The 17,531-nt window shown below is 43.1% G+C and overlaps 1 protein-coding gene across 2 annotated transcripts in view; it reads left to right on the top strand.

Moving 5' to 3' along the window:
• The window catches only part of PHEX (phosphate regulating endopeptidase X-linked), a 1,520,886-nt gene that overhangs the window by 756,224 nt on the left and 747,131 nt on the right, over positions 1–17,531 (top strand). For both annotated transcript variants that reach the window (XM_069639233.1, XM_069639232.1), the window contains exon 10: positions 10,637–10,730. In XM_069639233.1, coding sequence (XP_069495334.1) covers positions 10,637–10,730 — 94 coding nt within the window. The remainder of the gene's footprint in view (positions 1–10,636; positions 10,731–17,531) is intronic.

The following is a 17,531-nucleotide window of genomic DNA, read 5'->3' as shown; positions in this document are numbered from 1 at the left end:
ACTCCCCAGAACCCCTGAAATACATGTACCCTGCTGAAATCGTGTGTGCAACTTCCCGCACACCCCTGAAATACACGTACCCTGATCGCACGGGGCCAATCGTGTGTGGAACTTCCCGCGCACCCCTGAAATACACGTACCCTGCTGAAATCGCGCGTGGAACTTCCCGCGCTCCCCTGAAATACACGTACCCTGCTGAAATCGCGTGTGGAACTTCCTGCGCACCCCTGGAATACACGTACCCTGCTTGCACGGGACGAATCGCGTGTGGAACTTCCCGCGCACCCCTGAAATACACGTACCCTGCTCCCACTGTGCCAATTACGTGTGGAACTTCCCGCGCACCCCTGAAATACACGTACCCTGCTGAAATCACGTGTGGAACTTCCCGCGCACCCCTGAAATACACATACCCTGCTGAAATCGCATGTGGAACTTCCCGCGCACCCCTGGAATACACGTACCCTGCTCGCACGGGGCCAATCGTGTGTGGAACTTCCCGCGCACCCCTGAAATACACGCACCCTGATGGAATCGCGTGTGGAACTTCCAGCGCACCCCTGAAATATATGTACCCTGCTGAAATCGCCTGTGGAACTTCCCGCGCACCCCTGAAATACACGTACCCTGCTGAAATCGCGTGTGGAACTTCCCGCGCACCCCTGAAATACACGTACCCTGCTCGCACGGGGCCAATCGCGTGTGGAACTTCCTGCGCGCCCCTGAAATACACGTACCCTGCTGAAATTGCATGTGGAACTTCCCGCGCACCCCTGGAATACACGTACCCTGCTCGCACAGGGCCAATCGCCTGTGGAACGTCCCGCGCACCCCTGAAATACACGTACCCTGCTCGCACAGGGCCAATCGCGTGTGGAACTTCCCGCGCACCCCTGAAATACACGTACCCTGATGGAATCGCGTGTGGAACTTCCCGCGCACTCCTGAAATACACGTACCCTGCTGAAATCGCGTGTGGAACTTCCCGTGCACCCCTGAAATACACGTACCCTGCTAAAATCGCGTGTGGAACTTCCCGCGCACCCCTGAAATACATGTACCCTGCTCGCACGGGGCCAATCGCGTGTGGAACTTCCCGCGCACCCCTGAAATACACGTACCCTGCTGAAATCGCGTGTGGAACTTCCCGCGCACCCCTGAAATACACGTACCCTGCTGAAATTGCGTGTGGAACTTACCCTGCTGAAATCGCGTGTGGAACTTCCCGCGCACCCCTGAAATACACGTACCCTGCTGAAATTGCGTGTGGAACTTCCCGCGCACCCCTGTAATACACGTACCCTGCTGGAATCGCGTGTGATACTTCCCGCGCACCCCTGAAATACACGTACCCTGCTGATTTTGCGTGTGATACTTCCCGCGCACCCCTGATGCACACGTACACAGGACAATCACGTGTGGAACTTCCCGCGAACCACTGAAATACACGTTCCCTGCTTGGCGTTTGCTGTTTGCCAGCCCTGTGAACTGGTCCAGGGTTAGCGCAGCCCTTTGCGATTATTTGGGGATTTTGAAGGCTTTTCCTTGCGCGAGGGCGTTCTTGGGGGCGTAACTGGCGCTGCTGCAGGGTTGCTGCGCCACGCTGTGCCACGGCTGGTTTTGGATGCGAAAATCCATGAATACGCTGTGCGCGGAAATCGATTTTAGCGCACGCGGCTGGCGCAGACATTCGCACGGGCACGCTGTGCGCCAGTCGCGTGCGCCACTTTTGTGCGAATTTCTATGAATTACCCTGTAAATGTTTTCTCCAATAACATTTGCCATGTCATCTTCCGAATTATAATTGTGTGGGTAGATGTATTGCAATGTACACATTTTATGTGTGCCTGTGCTTGTATGCACGCATACCTCCGTGTTTGCAATTTACTCAAGTGTAATGTTCTACGCGTTATGTGTGACACCTCATTGTAAAATGTGAAACGTAGTTATTTCCATTAACTTTTACACGTGTAGGAAATTCACGTTTTATGCAGTATGTAGTAAGAAATGTGCACGGCTCAGTGAATTAAGTGATTACCACCAGTTATTGGGTTCCTCCTGCATCGCATTGTAATAAATCATACTTATTTTCCCAACAGGTATTGGTTGAGATTTCTTCTGTATTTTCAGATTCATTTAGAATGTGTTTTGGTGCCTCACATATCCGCTTACAATGCAAGCATAGTAGTATGTTGATGGAAAAGGAAAGTTGATAGATGATATGGTAGTAGTTGTGCTCTAACGGGTAATGTTGACTCAATGAAATAGGCTCACACCCTCCTTCTCAACTGACCAACATTTGTGATCCAGGGCAAATCACTTTACCTCATTGGGCCAAACTTCTCACATTGAGACCATGTTAAGTTTGCACTATAAACTACACAAACACTCTAAATCATGTAGCAAGCATTTAAGTATTTACCTAGTATTACATGACAGTACTTGGGCGATTGTGTCTGCATTTGGCAAGGATTGCAGCACTAGGTCTCGTGAGGCTGTTGCTTCGTATAAGACTTAATTTGATGTAAGATGGCACTATTTAACATATGAGGTTGCACACAGCATTTTACAGCAGCGCCTGGCATGTGAGGCAGTGAGTACACAAGATGACTCATTGTTGAAGACTAAAATAGCTTTTTGTCTGCTTTAGTATTATTTGTTATTTTGTTAATCATTCACTAATTGTAGTTTTTGTATACCTTTGCAATGTCAATTCCAGTCACCAGGGCAAAATGCCATATGGAATAACTCCCTGTGATGCTGTCAGGATAAAATGTGATGCCACTTTCTGTGATGTCATTGGATACATGAGGTCACTTTCACTATCCCTGGAATTTTTTTAAATTGATGCCCCGGAGCAGAAGCTCAATTGGTTAAAAAAAAGTTCAAGCTGCTTGTATAGATAAGAATATTTCATGGTTCAACTTGAATGAAACTCCATGGTAAGAATGATTTCTGGGACACTTGTGGCTAAGTAAATTATTTCATAATTTTCTGCCTGAAGCCATTCTTTTGCAGAGTGAACAGACAGACAGACGTCTAGGCCTTGTGTGCTTCATCTCAAGCCATCCTTTCTCAACACTCCTATCTGTTTTAACAACTGTACTGTATATTCTAAGTTAAATCATTTTCTTTTGAGAAAGAAATATTGATTTCGGTTTTACTTTATTTGAACAGAAATAAAAACAAAACCAGGGATGGTTCATTGGTGCCCATAAATTAACTTGTTGGTATTTCCATTGGAAATATTTCCAAATTCATTTACCATTACTGCCACTCAGTCTGTTGAGACTTCGACCATCAGTGGCTCCCACTGCACGCACGAATCACCTTCAAGTCACAAGTCTTTCTGCATCATCGATAAGGCAGTCGCCCTCAAGTCACCCAGATACGTTGCAGAAACAATCAGCATCCCCGGCGCACAACGCACCACCAGAAGCCCCAGGACACATCCAGACTTAAAATATGCTGCTGCAAAAATAAAAGGACCGGAAAACAAGCCTTCTCTGCCTGTGCCCCAAGTCTATGGAACCTCTTCCCCATCAGCATCAGACTCGCCCACACGCTCATACAATTCTGAAAAGAAACCAAGACCTACTTCTTCAAGGAATCTCTCTGCCTTAACACCAAGCCATCACATTGCCCCTCGAGTTAACTGACTTGCTAGATGCTGCTGCCCTTCTCCTCCCTACCCCCCAGTAAGGCTGTACCTGTCCTCTGGGCCCCTCTGTATCCCACCCGCAGTATATATGTTCTGTTGTTACCTCTGAAAAGCAATCTGTTATGCATCTGTACTGTTGCATACCTCTGTAAAAGACTGTTATGTATCTCTATTGCGGGATACCTCTGTAAAGCACTCAGTTGCTTCTTGAAGCTAGGCCACAATAAATACAATAATAATAATAATACCTGCCGGATTACAAGTGTGGTAACTGTGGTGTTAGTCCCCATTTTCAGAATCCAAAGAACTCCAGGGGGATTTTGGAGGAAACACCTGGGTGGTAATTCCACCAACGGTAATTACCCAACTATGTTAGTGTTAAAGTGGGTTATACAAGCCCGACACTTGACCACAGGTATCCCCTTCAGTAATTCCATGAATGCCAAAAATGTGGCATAAAGAATTACCTTCATTTTTGTAATTCATTGCCAAAATTGTATTGAATCTCATTGAGCTAGCTGCCTTTCTTCCTGTTATTTCACACTTAATTTCAGAACATTGTTCACAATAGGCATTTTTCACCATTCAGTTTTACTTACCAGGTCGATCCAACTCAACATGGTTCACACCAATCAGTTCCTATTATTAAAAAAAGACAACGCTGATTTGAATCATCATTTGCCTATTATTCAAAAAAGCTTTGGCCCCGTTTGAAAAGTAGTGATCTCTTGGCTAAAATTGCATCATGCTGATTCGAGCCATGTTCAAGTTGAATTGGATATTAATCAGCTTGGCTCAATTCCACTCATGAACTATCCTTATGGTGTCTCAAACGGCCCAAGCTGCATCAACACTTTTTGCACTTTTAGAAAGGCATTCGAGTCGAGTACTTTAAGAGTCACCAATCCCTTCCTCTGAAATTAATGTTCAGGTAAGGCAGATAGCTTACTCAATCCTCAGAATGAAAACATTGGAATCCTGTTACTTCTTGTTGTACTGTATCTGCATATCTCTTGCCATAGCAAGATCCTTCCGTGTCAAAGTGTCAAAATGTCGAAAATCTGTAACTCCCGTCCCGGCGCAGTCACAAGGGATGACAATTTGAGAACCTTCAAGAAAGTCCTAAAAACGTTGCTTTTCAAGTAATTCCCTTTTTCCCCATGTATCAGTCCTTTTGGCCTATATGACGTCTGTGATGGATTCGTCTTTTGCGTATCCCCCCTCTTGCTTCTCCGCTCTTTTCACTGCTTACTCTTGTTCTCTTCTTTCGCTCTTCTTCCTTCTCCCTCCCTCTTCTCCCCCCTCCCTTTCTTACTCAATACACTTACTCTATCCGAATTATTCTCGGACAAAGGGCCTCATTACGACTTTGGAGCCATGGCGCTATTAGCGCCATGGCTGCCTCCAAAATCGTGTCCGGGTCCGGTCTGGTGGAGTGGGGACTTACCAAGACATTCTGCCCTAGACGGGCCCGGTAAGCCCCCATTCTAAATGCCATTCCCCATTCCCATTTGAACCCCCACAGGCTCAATGGGAAGGGGGAAAGCGCTAATAACGGGCCCGCTAATTGCAGGCCCGTTATTAGCTCCAAGGTCCGATAACGGGTCCCATAAAGAACATGTGGTCAGACCATACGTCCTTTACGGTTCCCGCTAAGGGACCTCGGAATTGAGCGATAAGGGATTACCGGCATCGGTCTCCTTAACGGTGCCCGGTATCCCTTAACGCCCACCTCATAATGAGGCCCAAAGTATGATAGCTACAATGTTTGTCTTCTCCCCCTTGTTTCTCTTCTTCCTCCTCCCTCTCCAGCACTATCTGAAATGTAGCCAGGCCTAGTACGATAGTCACTTGTTTTGTGCCTCTCCTTCCTTCTCCTCCCACTCACCCACTCCTCTTGTAATCTTCTGGCTCAATCAGAAATGTCGTCAGGCCTAGTTCATTAGTTGTCTGTCTGTTGCCATTCCCTTCCGCCCACCTCGCCCCTTTCTATGTCTTAGCTCTTGCACTACCTGAAATGTCGCCAGGCTGAGTACGATAGTTAATTTCACATTCGTATTGCTCAAGGCCATGTAAGAATGTTCACTGTTGGCATTTTTCCCTTGTTCCCTCCCTTGCCTTCAAGTGCTTTGAAACACGTTGTGTATAGGCGCTATACAAATAAACTATCATATCATATCATATGTGTTTTGCGTCCCGATGCCTGCAGACTTTCGGCACAGTACAAATAAATAAATAAATACATACATACGGTATTATTAACAGAGCTTTTTTGATTTGTCTACTGCAATGTGATTGGGCAACATGGAAACGATAGAATAACATGTACATCCCAGAAACTGCCTTCTAGAACCAAACTAATTCCATCAGCCTTGGGCAGTCTTAGCCAGTGGCATCCATGATTCTAACTAAACTTAACTGCACATTCTTATGGCCTAGTTTTATCAAGTGTGATATGTCAAGATACATTCACACCAGGGAGATTGTTACTGGAGTTATTTTGCTCACAGGCAGAGTGGTGATGGGTATAACCTGGGAGAGGAACTGTAAACAGGACAAGAGTTCAGCCATCCTGAATATCCCCACACCACCCGCCCTTCCTTAATCCAGCCCTAATTTCCTGAAGACAAGGCACTCTGGTAGCTAACATCACAGGAATCACCCTTCTCACAACAGCAATGATTGCCCCCTTACAGAAGTCTTCCAACAGATCAATCCACTTTGGTAAAATGACTATGTAAGGGGAGTCACCTCCCACCCCTTAATTTAATCATCTTTAGCAAACCTTTAGAATCATCTTAGAGACATCTTTAAGGATCCATCAGAATCAGTTAGAAGATGTCACCAGAACCGTTATGGGGTAAAGACTGCTTAAAGTCACCTGCCATTGGGATGAAGATAATGGTTTCCAAGAAGGGTGTCAATCCTCTCCCTAACCTCCTCAGGGCAACATTTGAAGTGACACGTTGTTGAAAAAGCCAGACTTTATTTGGTCTACAAATGCCTCTATTCCACTGACAGTGAATGCCACTGATTTGCCACATGCTATCCAATGTTCCAAATATCTCTCCAACTCTTTAATGATGTCCATGACTCAGAACAATGAGACTGCAACCCTGTTCAGCTAAATCAGTCGATCATGGGCAAACATGCAGTGATACCATGTCCTCTCCCCACATTGACAACAAAATCATCTCTATACTGGGTTCCTACTCTAATCTACCACAGGCCCAATGAAAAGGGCAAAGTAAATTTGGACAGGGACCAACCATGCTTGGTGCCACAGCAGTGATTTGGACACCTCATCATTCACTTTCACCTGTGCTACATGATCCAAATATGTTCATCTAAATAAGTTCATAATCTCTGGGATCATCCCGATATTAGCCAACACTTTCAATAGAAATGCCCACTCATTTGCATTTATGACATTTTGCCTACAGTGTTATAATTCCATGTCTCCTGTCACATTATGGCATTATGGAGCCTCCTAATGTTAAAAGGTTTCTTTGTGTGTGCACAAATCCACTCTGACCTGGGTGTGAACATTCAGGGATAAGACTGACTAGTCTGTTGTCAAAGGTCTTGGGCAGTAGCCTACGTCTGATATTGATTAACAAGATGGGACTATATTGGCCTGGAAATTCAGGTGGTTTCCCCTTTATGGGCATGTCATTAAATACAGCCAGGTGTACATTTTTTGATCTGGCTCACATTCAGTTCTGGAATATTTCCAACTTGCAGGGCATAAAAACAATTACACAATGTTTGCAGAATTTCAGCCGAAGTTCTTTCAAATCTGATGATATCCCCACAGGTTGCTCTTGCATTCCTGTTATTATCTCCTCTACTGTTAAAGGGCCCCCAAAGCTATCTCTGACACAGCACTGTTTTGTGGGAGCAACCATGAACATTTGCAGCCACTACCTGATCCTGAACCTGGGTGTGGCTATGTGAGGGAGGCTCACATGATGGGAGGTGACCTTCAAGGGGGAGGCAGGCATCATTAGATGAAACATGGTATCCTCTTTCTCTTTTAGGGATGCTCCCTCCATTCCTCATGCCATGATGGCATATTGTAGTAATTCACTTCAACAATTTGCCAAGTCTGCTGACAGTATCTTTCAATACCCTTTGTAAGTACTGAGACGAGGAAGAGGGATGGAGTAATGAAGAGAGTCATAAACGGCAATCCAAAGCAGCGGTCTAGTGGGTGGAAGCTATTGATCAGTGCCTGGAATTTTAAAGTGGACACAACTGAGAGAGAAAGTGAGAAACACTCTATAACGTATGATGATTCCAAGCAGAGCACGTAAGGCAGAGACACAGGAAATGACAGCGGCAGGCTGTCGCGAGCGGGAGAACATCGCAACTTTATTCTGACACCAGTCAGAATCCCAGAAACAGGCAAACTGGGGAATGCAGCACAAAGGCTTGCACCTAAACTGAGCATGGTGACCGAGCCGATGGAAACGCTGTGTTGAATGCCTGCAGGCAAACGAAGCAGCTGAAAGTAGAGGAAGGTCATGCAAAGGCCAACTGGCAAACTGGATGCCTGCCGAGCTGGCAAACGGCAAAGGTGGAGGAAGGACAGGTGGAAGGAGCATCTAAGCCACACAGTGAGCCCATAGAGAGCAAGTGGGGAACCGTAGTGCTTAGTGGTGAATGACACGTCGAGATTTAAGGAACAAACAGTGCTGAACAAGGGTCAAGGACCCGCTTGCCAGAAGGTGAAGGGAAGCCGAAGTACGAACTTTGTTGCGAAAAGGTCATTGGCCCTAATGTGGAGAGATTATACCTTATATGGTTGAGGGAAAGCATGAATAAGAAGAGAGAAGGCCTGGCAGGCTAGTGAACCATGTTGTGTTGCATTAGGAGTGAACCAGGAGCAGAGGATCATTCCTCCTTAGGCAAACCAAAGGGAGGAAAATACATTTTGGAACTGTGATCAAGTCCTGGCAGGCGAGTACACCAGGCAATGCCAAGTGAAATCAAATGTGTGCACTGAACTCCAAAAGAGAATCCCATGGAAGATTAATGCCTGTGGGATTTTGAGTTGCATTGAAGGTGAACGAGAACCTGATAGGAGAGTATACCAGGTATTCTGCAAGTCTGAGAACTGCACTCAAATTGTGGTGTCTTGAAAAGAGGATACCACAGACAATTATACCCTTAGGATTTTGAGTTGCATTGCAAGTGGAAAAGAGAATCCCAAGTAATGTCCCCAGGAGTGGATTGGTATATCAGGAGGGGTTATTTTCTAGGGTTATACAGAACTTGGTTATTCTTTTGAACTTTTGTTTTGGTGAAAAGGAACCTGGGGAAGGAAGTCATTCCTTGGAACTGTTAGCATTAACCTGTTGGAACCTTTGTTGGATGTATACCTTTTTGTTGAACCTGAAAATGTGTGCACTTTCAGAGCCAACTCAAATACTCTTAGAACCTTAGAGTTAATTTTAGAATGAGAGGGCTAGGATAGGATTTCGGACACAGTACATTTGTGCTTTATACACCTTGACATAGGACATACCCTTAGTTTTGGTTGAGGTAGGGAAATACCTCCTAGATTAGGGACAATGAGGCATTTTCCAAACCCCTTTATTCTTTAAATAAAAGTGTGTACGAATCACAATGAGTTCTGTGTCTGCGTCTCATTTCTGGTTCCTCACAGTTACCTGAACTCCTTCATGTAGAGAGATGGTGATGATGTAAATGTAAACTATGCTTTTTTGTGTAATATCGTGCAAGAGGTTTTCAGAACGTTCACTGCCAAGAGAGAGTTACTGGAGACTGAGGGAGGTAAGGAATGTCTGATAACCCAAAAAGCATATGTACTACCACTACATAAATACTTTACTGAGCAATACAATTTGTTTAACAGAAGAATAAATTGTATTGTTTGTAACATTTTGCAGCACTGGTACCCAATCAACAGTAGAGTCTGTCATCACACATGGCGTCGTGTTTAGTATGCAACAGACTGCTTATTCTACTACTGTCATGAATGTACAATCCTTTACACTTTGCAGAGCAATAATAAGCAATGATGTCTGTCTGCAGAAACGACATGCCCAGATAGCCCAACACTCTTTTTTTGCTGAGCAGTGCTAGCAATATTTTAGTAATTTATGACAATCTGTCCAGTCCCTTGTCCCTGCTGACACTGCAATGCGTTTTACAAGATCAGAACAGATAGAGCAGAGGAATCAGTACCCATATTGAACACGCATTTTGCTAGTGATAATCTAGCTGATGTTCAGAGGGGGCACTTCCAGGGAAGCTCAGCGTCACTGTAGTGTGGGAAGGTGCCAGGGGACACAGCTCGTGTCCATGTACCCAGTTTCTCACTTTACGATTTGTGCGGTGGGAGAGTTTTTTGATACCGTTACCCCATCCTTCCTAGGGAATGATTTCATAAGCCTGCGGGAGTACACAACACATATACAAGCATTGGTCCAAAAGGTTTATTGTATGAAATATAATAAAGACATACATGTATGTGGCTCCTTTCACATAAAAATGGCTCTGGGCATGTTCAGCAGATGACCTGAAGGAAAGTAGACCAATGAAGCAAACATGAACCCATATGTCTGTGAAGTTTTGAAGAAACTAATATATTTTGCTTGGTGTATCGGAGCTTGAAACATATTTATTTTAACAAAAGAACTTTACAAAAAATATTTTATTGCTATTTGTATGGCTATTCTGATCTGTATCTCTTTCTATTTTCAAAGCCCTGTTGCCCATCTTGTTTTTGCTAGGCTTCAGTGTCTGCCCACATGTGTCTTGCGTAAGCGCAATAAATATCATTGGTGGAGCTGCAAGCATTCATTAAATCTACTTGTATCAAATTGCACGTATGCACAAATAACAAATTGTATTTTTAGCTAAATTGTGGTTATCAGTCATACATTATGATACACAACACTATTAGCTTCTTCATTAATCAAATGCATGTTCATGTTAACTTTACAGGACCCTTGCAAACTACTTGGTGTGGAGACTGGTATATTCCAGGATATCTAACCTAAGCAGGCGTTTTCAATACAGGCAATTAGAGTTCAGAAGGGTAAGTGATCACTCCTCACCAGTATGCTCCAATGCTATGCACATGTACACAGACAGGATCCTTCCAAAAGACTTTAGTGCATTAATAGGTGAGTAGCCACGCATCATTATAACAAGCCTGGTATGTTTTTCCTAATTTATAGGTAGGAGGCACATCATGTTATTAAAACTCTAAGGATGTTACATCATTTGCTGAATTTCCCATCAGCCAAGTAAAACACACATGTTAGCACGGGTGATGGTCTTCAAGGAGACTACAATAAATAAACGTAACATGTAGAATACCTGTATTTCAAGCAGCAAGCCAAAACAATGTGTGCCCACTGTCATAGCAAACTAAGTGCAAAATAGAAGAAACCAGAACCGGAAGGAGTTCTAGGAGGTGAGACATGAACCAACACAGGGACGGCAAAAGAATCGTGACATTGCTGAAATGTGACTGCTAAGGTTCCTTAAACATCAACAAGCTACCAAGGTAAAGGATGCATCGTGAAGGAGAACAGACACAATTAATAGTGGATAACAAAAGGAGAAATAATACTCATCACCTTAAGTAGAATACAACAAGGACTTCACATCAATATTGAATATTAGCAAATAGTACAATTCTAATTGTGCAAATTGAAAGCTGCTCCACTCTAGCGAAAGCGTTATATGGCCTTAAATTAAAATAATCTTGAGACCCATCAGCTTGCTTTAGTATGCTTTATAGCTCTGCCAACATGGACGGTTGGTATAGCAACAGCTGTTCTGGCTAAATTAACGCTTTAAATGGAACGATATTCCCCTCATGCTCGTTATTGTTTGCCTATCAAATGAGTGAAAGCCAAAGGAGAACAACACATAGCTTTGGGTGCCCGACTCAAGATCAACACTGAGTTTGGCAAAGGGGCTTTTGCTGGCATAGCAAAGTATGTTTGGAAATTATAAAGTGCACATAATTTGGGAATTTAGAAACTTTGAAAATGAGAAAAACACGTAGATTAAACCTTGGCGTTTGTAACGATACACGTGTGCAAATTACCTGGCATTTGACATAATCAACGAATCACTATAATGCAAATGATACCCATCAGTCACCTGAAGAAAATAGGGGATTAACGTAGCGGTGGGTCATTTCTTTTCTGAGCGTGGGTCTGCTTCTATGTAAAACAGAGAAAATGCATATACTACTGTACTCTTCATTGGTGGGATGAATCGAATACCCTAGTAATACACAATCGAACATTACTGAGTGACGTACTTTGTATACCAGAATTTACCGCAGGGATAGCAGTATATAGGCTCTCGAAAATGTGATGTTTTCTAGTCAGAACACTGCCAGGATTGTATTTATTTATCTGAAAGACACTGGGTGTGCCTGATGGGCCCCATGAGGCATTGAGCTCAACATTATAATGGCCTGATTTGGAAATACCATCTCCTCCAGGAAGAATTTTAAGTTGAGGTTTCCGGGTTATTGACGTGTCTTGGTTTTGAGTTTGCTCAGAAATAATATATGCTGGTCTTCCATCGAAGCGTGAAGAATCTTCATAATTCTTGCTTTTCCAACACATAACCATTCCATGGAATTTACATATTTATTGTCCTTTGGAAGGTGCCCTCCCTATTTTAGGAAAAAGATTTACCACCTGGTTAGTATATGATGATGTACAGAGATCTAGTTGGTGTGCCAGATACTAACGACCCACAGTAAATGTGGTTGTTGACTAATTTGGTTTGGGACTACAGTGTGAATTGAGAGATTTTGTGTGGCATCCACAATACATGGGACTTTCCACAAAAATATGTAATCATGCATGCTACCATCGGCAGTGGACCAAATAGGAAGAGGGAATGTTGATTTTATGCCAGATTACAAAGAACAACAATGAACTCAGAAAGAAGAGTTAAAGGTCTACTGATAACTCCAAAAAGGTGAAACCACTGAGATATGGGGTCATGGAAATACCAATGTTGCCGCCTCATTTCTGAGCTGTAAGATCAGTCTCGGTTTTGTAACAAATGTGGGAAAAAACGCTCTCGATACAATTTCAATCCTGTGACATTGAGTCCTGTGACCAATCCACAAACCTCTCTCTTGCAAACCTCCAATAGGAATGTAATGATAGAAACACATAAACACATTTCTTTTCAGTTTACTTTTGTGACATTGGAATGTCTGACCATATCCTGCAGGAATCATGTAGGTCTCGACATAACTGAGAAGTCTTGGCAAGGACCAACAAGATTTAGAAATATGTACGACATTGATGAGTTGCATAGTTAACTGCGGAGGAATTCCCATCCTTTCAAAAATCAATGGAAAATTGTTTTCTACATTGAAAACAATACAATTACTGAATCTAACCCTGGAATTCAGTTTCTTGACTGGAGGCCCTATGTATCTTCCTCTGTTCAGTTACCAAACACTCTACCAGGCTATTATGCAAGTCTCTGCAAAAAGGATTAGCATACTCGTCCTTGACACTTAAGGGAACAATAGCAGACATGTGTGTTGAAAAATAAAAAAAATGTCATACACATTAATGATTTCCACTTGAGGATTTTATGGAAACATGACGGGTTATAACAGTTTTGCGAAACACTACTCTGCATAGGTGAATTATTAGAATATGAAGAAAACAAGACGTTGAATTGTGTCACTGTAAATGTTGTTGTTGCCAGTGTTGATATTGAGCTATCAGAACAGTGGGAGCTGCACCATTAGGGTCTATTAATGTCACCAAAAATGGGGCCAGAGTTTTTTACCGTAAAGATAATTGTCCAATCTTGAACTGTCTACAGACAGATTATCTTGCTTCGAACAAATCACTGCGCAGTGACTCTTTTTTTTTTAAACAACATGTTAATACATCCTGCTCTGCAGGAGTGAAGCTAAACTATAACTCATTTTAATGTTATCTTTAATAGCTCTAGTTTTGTCGAACAAAGCCTGCTATTCAGTGAACAAAAAGTGCTTGTGCAGGATATTGGTAAACGACTTTGTGGTAACCTTTTGTAAGACCTAGTAATCATAATTAATGGCGTTAAATTGAAGAAAACAGGTATGTTTGCTGCCACAACAAAAGGCATTTCTGCTTGAGCCACGGATTTGTTTTCTCTCAAATATCAAATTCTTTGTTAGGCAATGAGGATGTAAATTGGTTCTGCTTCAGATACCCATACTTAAGATTTGTGAAAGAAGGACAAGGATGCTGAGGCACAACATATACTCAGGCAGGCAAGGATCCTTTGATAGCCAGAGATGAGTAATTATCAATATGATTTCAAAAGGAGTTGCCTAACCTCAATTTAAACAAAAGATTTGTTTAAATAAAAGGTTAGCACCGCTATAGAGATTTTGTTTTATTGGGGTAAATTCAGAATTTGGCAGTATTTTCTTACCGTAAAAATATTGGCAGTAATTTAGTCTTACCTTTAGAGTGGGTTTGGTATCACACTATTTTAGTGACCATACATTGTTAGCTTGTATTGGTGGTAATTTTAGTGGTATATTGTTTTGCGGGATTTTATTCCTGTGGTATAGTGGTGAGCATGGTTTCTTTTTTAAACTATAACCCCATCATAAAATAAATCTTTCCTTTCTATTAGAATACCTTCTTGTTGTCTGAAGAGAGCCCCAGACTTAGTACATCTAGTTGAACCCAATGATTTTATTCATAGCACCACCTACAGTTTGTGGCTGGTGTTACTGGCTTATTTACATCCAGTTATCTATGTGCCATTAGGCATTACTGGTTTATATACAGCCAGTAATCTATGTATCAGATTAGACACCTTCCCATTAGCATGCGAGGAAGGGCTCACTCATGATATAGCAGACACATCCTTTACCTTGTAGATATTTAGTACTTACTTTCTCTTATTTGCTATTTCAATCACAGTGGTAAATTAGTAAACACACTACTGCACTGATATAAATCTCCCCTTTGTACTTCACTTATGTAAATAATTCACAGATGCATGAATGACAGAAAAATCCCTTTTGTTTTTATATATGCTTTTGTTATTGCATCTTGTGTACAAGTCACAAAAAAGCTTACCATGTTATTTACAGCATCATCTGCAATATAAAAGAACAAATAGAACAAGCAAGTATTTTGTAACAAGGATTAATGTTCGCACCTTCTGTAAGTAGAGAAAAATAAACATGCAATGATTTCCTAACTTCCCTACACTGCAATAAATGTTAGTCAAGCATACAGCATTTTTTATCTGGTCCTCACTTAGCACTTATCTTATCAAGGTCGGTATTTCTTTGAAGCTCCCACACAACCTCGCTGTGTTCGCAGATGCAGACCCAGTGTCAGCGCAAAACTCTTCCGTGAATTTGTGTGGGGGAGCACCAACTGATTATGTCCCAAAGTCAGCGCTCTACCGCCTGTAATCTCCATCTGTCTCCTCAACCCAGCATGAACTACCTGCTCTCTTCATTTCTATTTTCCAATAAAACTTTTGCCCGTCCCTTTATTGACGTGGTTTGTCTGCTTACATTTTCTCCCACTCATGTTAAAAAGAATGAAAGCTGCAGGTCCAAAGTTACTGTTTCACTTTGCTTCCTGAATCTTGCACATTTTCTGTTCTCCACAAGCTGAAGAAAACGCCAGTGTTCATTTAAAAATGAATCTCAGCAGTGCCACCAAAACATGGATTTCACCTCATTTTGCATAGAAGACTGAATTTTAATGTTAGAGAAGTTATAATTAGTATTTTAGTAATAATGTTAGTCGGTTATGTATTTTAATGTAGCCTCCATACATGAAGCATCCAAAATACATGGTGCACGTCATCCATAGACACGGCCGAAACACTTTGAACGCGAGCCGGCCAACAAACTTCCCCTGCACAGGAGGCACAATCGAGCCCACCCATAAGGCTCTTATGAGCAACCACTTTGCTGACAAGGAGTACAATCCCAGCAACAACCAACTACCCTACAAGTGGACCACTGCCACCCTACCAGCAGAATCAATGTGTGGTTTACCAACACTGTCCGGGTACCAGTATAATATAATGGGACCCACTGTGAGGATCCTCCATGCTCAGCTATATGCCTCTTAGTGATCGAGGACTTGGGATAATCAACATTGGCAGGGTCGCCCCTAAAGAGCCCTGATGGAGGCGGATGCAATTGATTGAAAATCCGCCGAAACGTGATACCAACTGGGAACAGCGGAGTATAACGGTTCCTAATTGTCCCAGACTCTGTCTATTCAGTCTCTGTCACGTAGGCCATAGGCCATAAGATATCTTGTTTTCCATATTACCCTGTAACATTTATTGTTATACTTAGAAGAAATACCCAACACATATAAGGAATTATTTCCCAACTAGGACATCCTTTAGAAACTGGGGTGACTCTATAGCCCCTTTGTTTCCACTTTGATCTTTGGATTTACCACAAAGCATTTTTTTTCTGTTCACACAAGTGTATATATTAATTCTTTTTCACTCTATTGCATATGTTATAATTTTCACTCTGCATTTAAAGTCATTGATAATTGTTACTCTTCTCATGTATGTTGCAATTCTTAAATATTGTTTTTTAATTTTTCTTCTGCACTATATCTATTCATGTAACTAGCAAATAAACTATTGCTTTCATATTTGTGTATATTTCCAACACAGTGAGCGTCTAGTATTTACAGACTCCCTGTTTTGGATCCCCTACTTAGAAGACCATACTTTTGAAAAAGAGGAAAAAAAATCTGTGGACAGGCCCTAAAGTCTTGCATCTGTCCATGTAAACAAATTGCTTAGAGCATTTCTCACCAGTAAGGGTACATTCATTTGTTTACATGCACTTCATTATTTGAACCTGGCAGCACACTAATAGGCCGATTCATGGAACAAACATGTGCCGAAAATCCCAGCGCAAGCTGGTGCAAGGCAGCACAAGCGTGAGAAAGCAAGCGCACATGCACATGTGCGATTCAAGGAAGGCGCTGCGTGTGTTTTCCACTGGTTGTGCACCAAATCCGTGCATGGCGCACGTGGGCGCACATGTCATCAAACAGCGTGCGCTAGGCGCACAGCGAAAGCGCACATAGCGTGGCGCACACAACAAAAGTGGGCGGAACAGTGGGCGTAACACGCGGAATGGGGAATAACACGTGAAAAAGAAGGCGTAACTGGGGAAGCACTGCAGGGAACTACACAGAACGCCCACACGCACGCGAACAACCCGTATTCATGGATTCGAATATGGGAAACCCACGCACGGCATAAGACGCGCATAGGCGTCAACGCGTCCGCCACATGAAGGCAGGCGGAAGCATCCCCGCGCACAGTATAAAAGTGCGCGCAAACAACAAACACGTATATACAGCTACGATGAATGTCCCATTTGTCGCAGCACTGATCGTGGGACACCGCAGGAGGAGGAGAATAGCCACGGCCTGCATTTTTTCACCCAGGACAAGCCTTTTTGGGATGCCTGACGACCAGGTCTACGGCAGGTATAGGTTTCCACCTCATATCATCCTAGACCTGGTCAGATGACCTTACATCCCCCACCCTCTGCTCCCAAGCATTGAGCCCATAGTGGGGGGGGTCTCACAGGCCACGCAGTCACGCTGCCTACACCAGGTCTTGGCAATCATGACAGCGCGCCCCTCAGTCTGCAGGCACATATACATGCCCAGAACACCCGCAGAAAGGCAGGTCGTTGTCCAGGACTTTTACAGGGTGGCACACTTCCCCAAAGTGCTCAGTGCCATAGATTGTACCCATGTGGCCCTACGTCCACCTAGGGCCACTGAGCACATCTACCGAAACCGCAAGCACTGGCATTCCATCA

This window comes from Ambystoma mexicanum, chromosome 7q (genome assembly GCF_040938575.1).
Source record: "Ambystoma mexicanum isolate Mex_15411 chromosome 7q, UKY_AmexF1_1, whole genome shotgun sequence".
In the NCBI taxonomy this organism is placed as follows: Eukaryota; Metazoa; Chordata; class Amphibia; order Caudata; family Ambystomatidae; genus Ambystoma; species Ambystoma mexicanum.
Note: the sequence above shows the minus strand (reverse complement) of the source record. Positions and strands in the feature narration are given on the sequence as shown.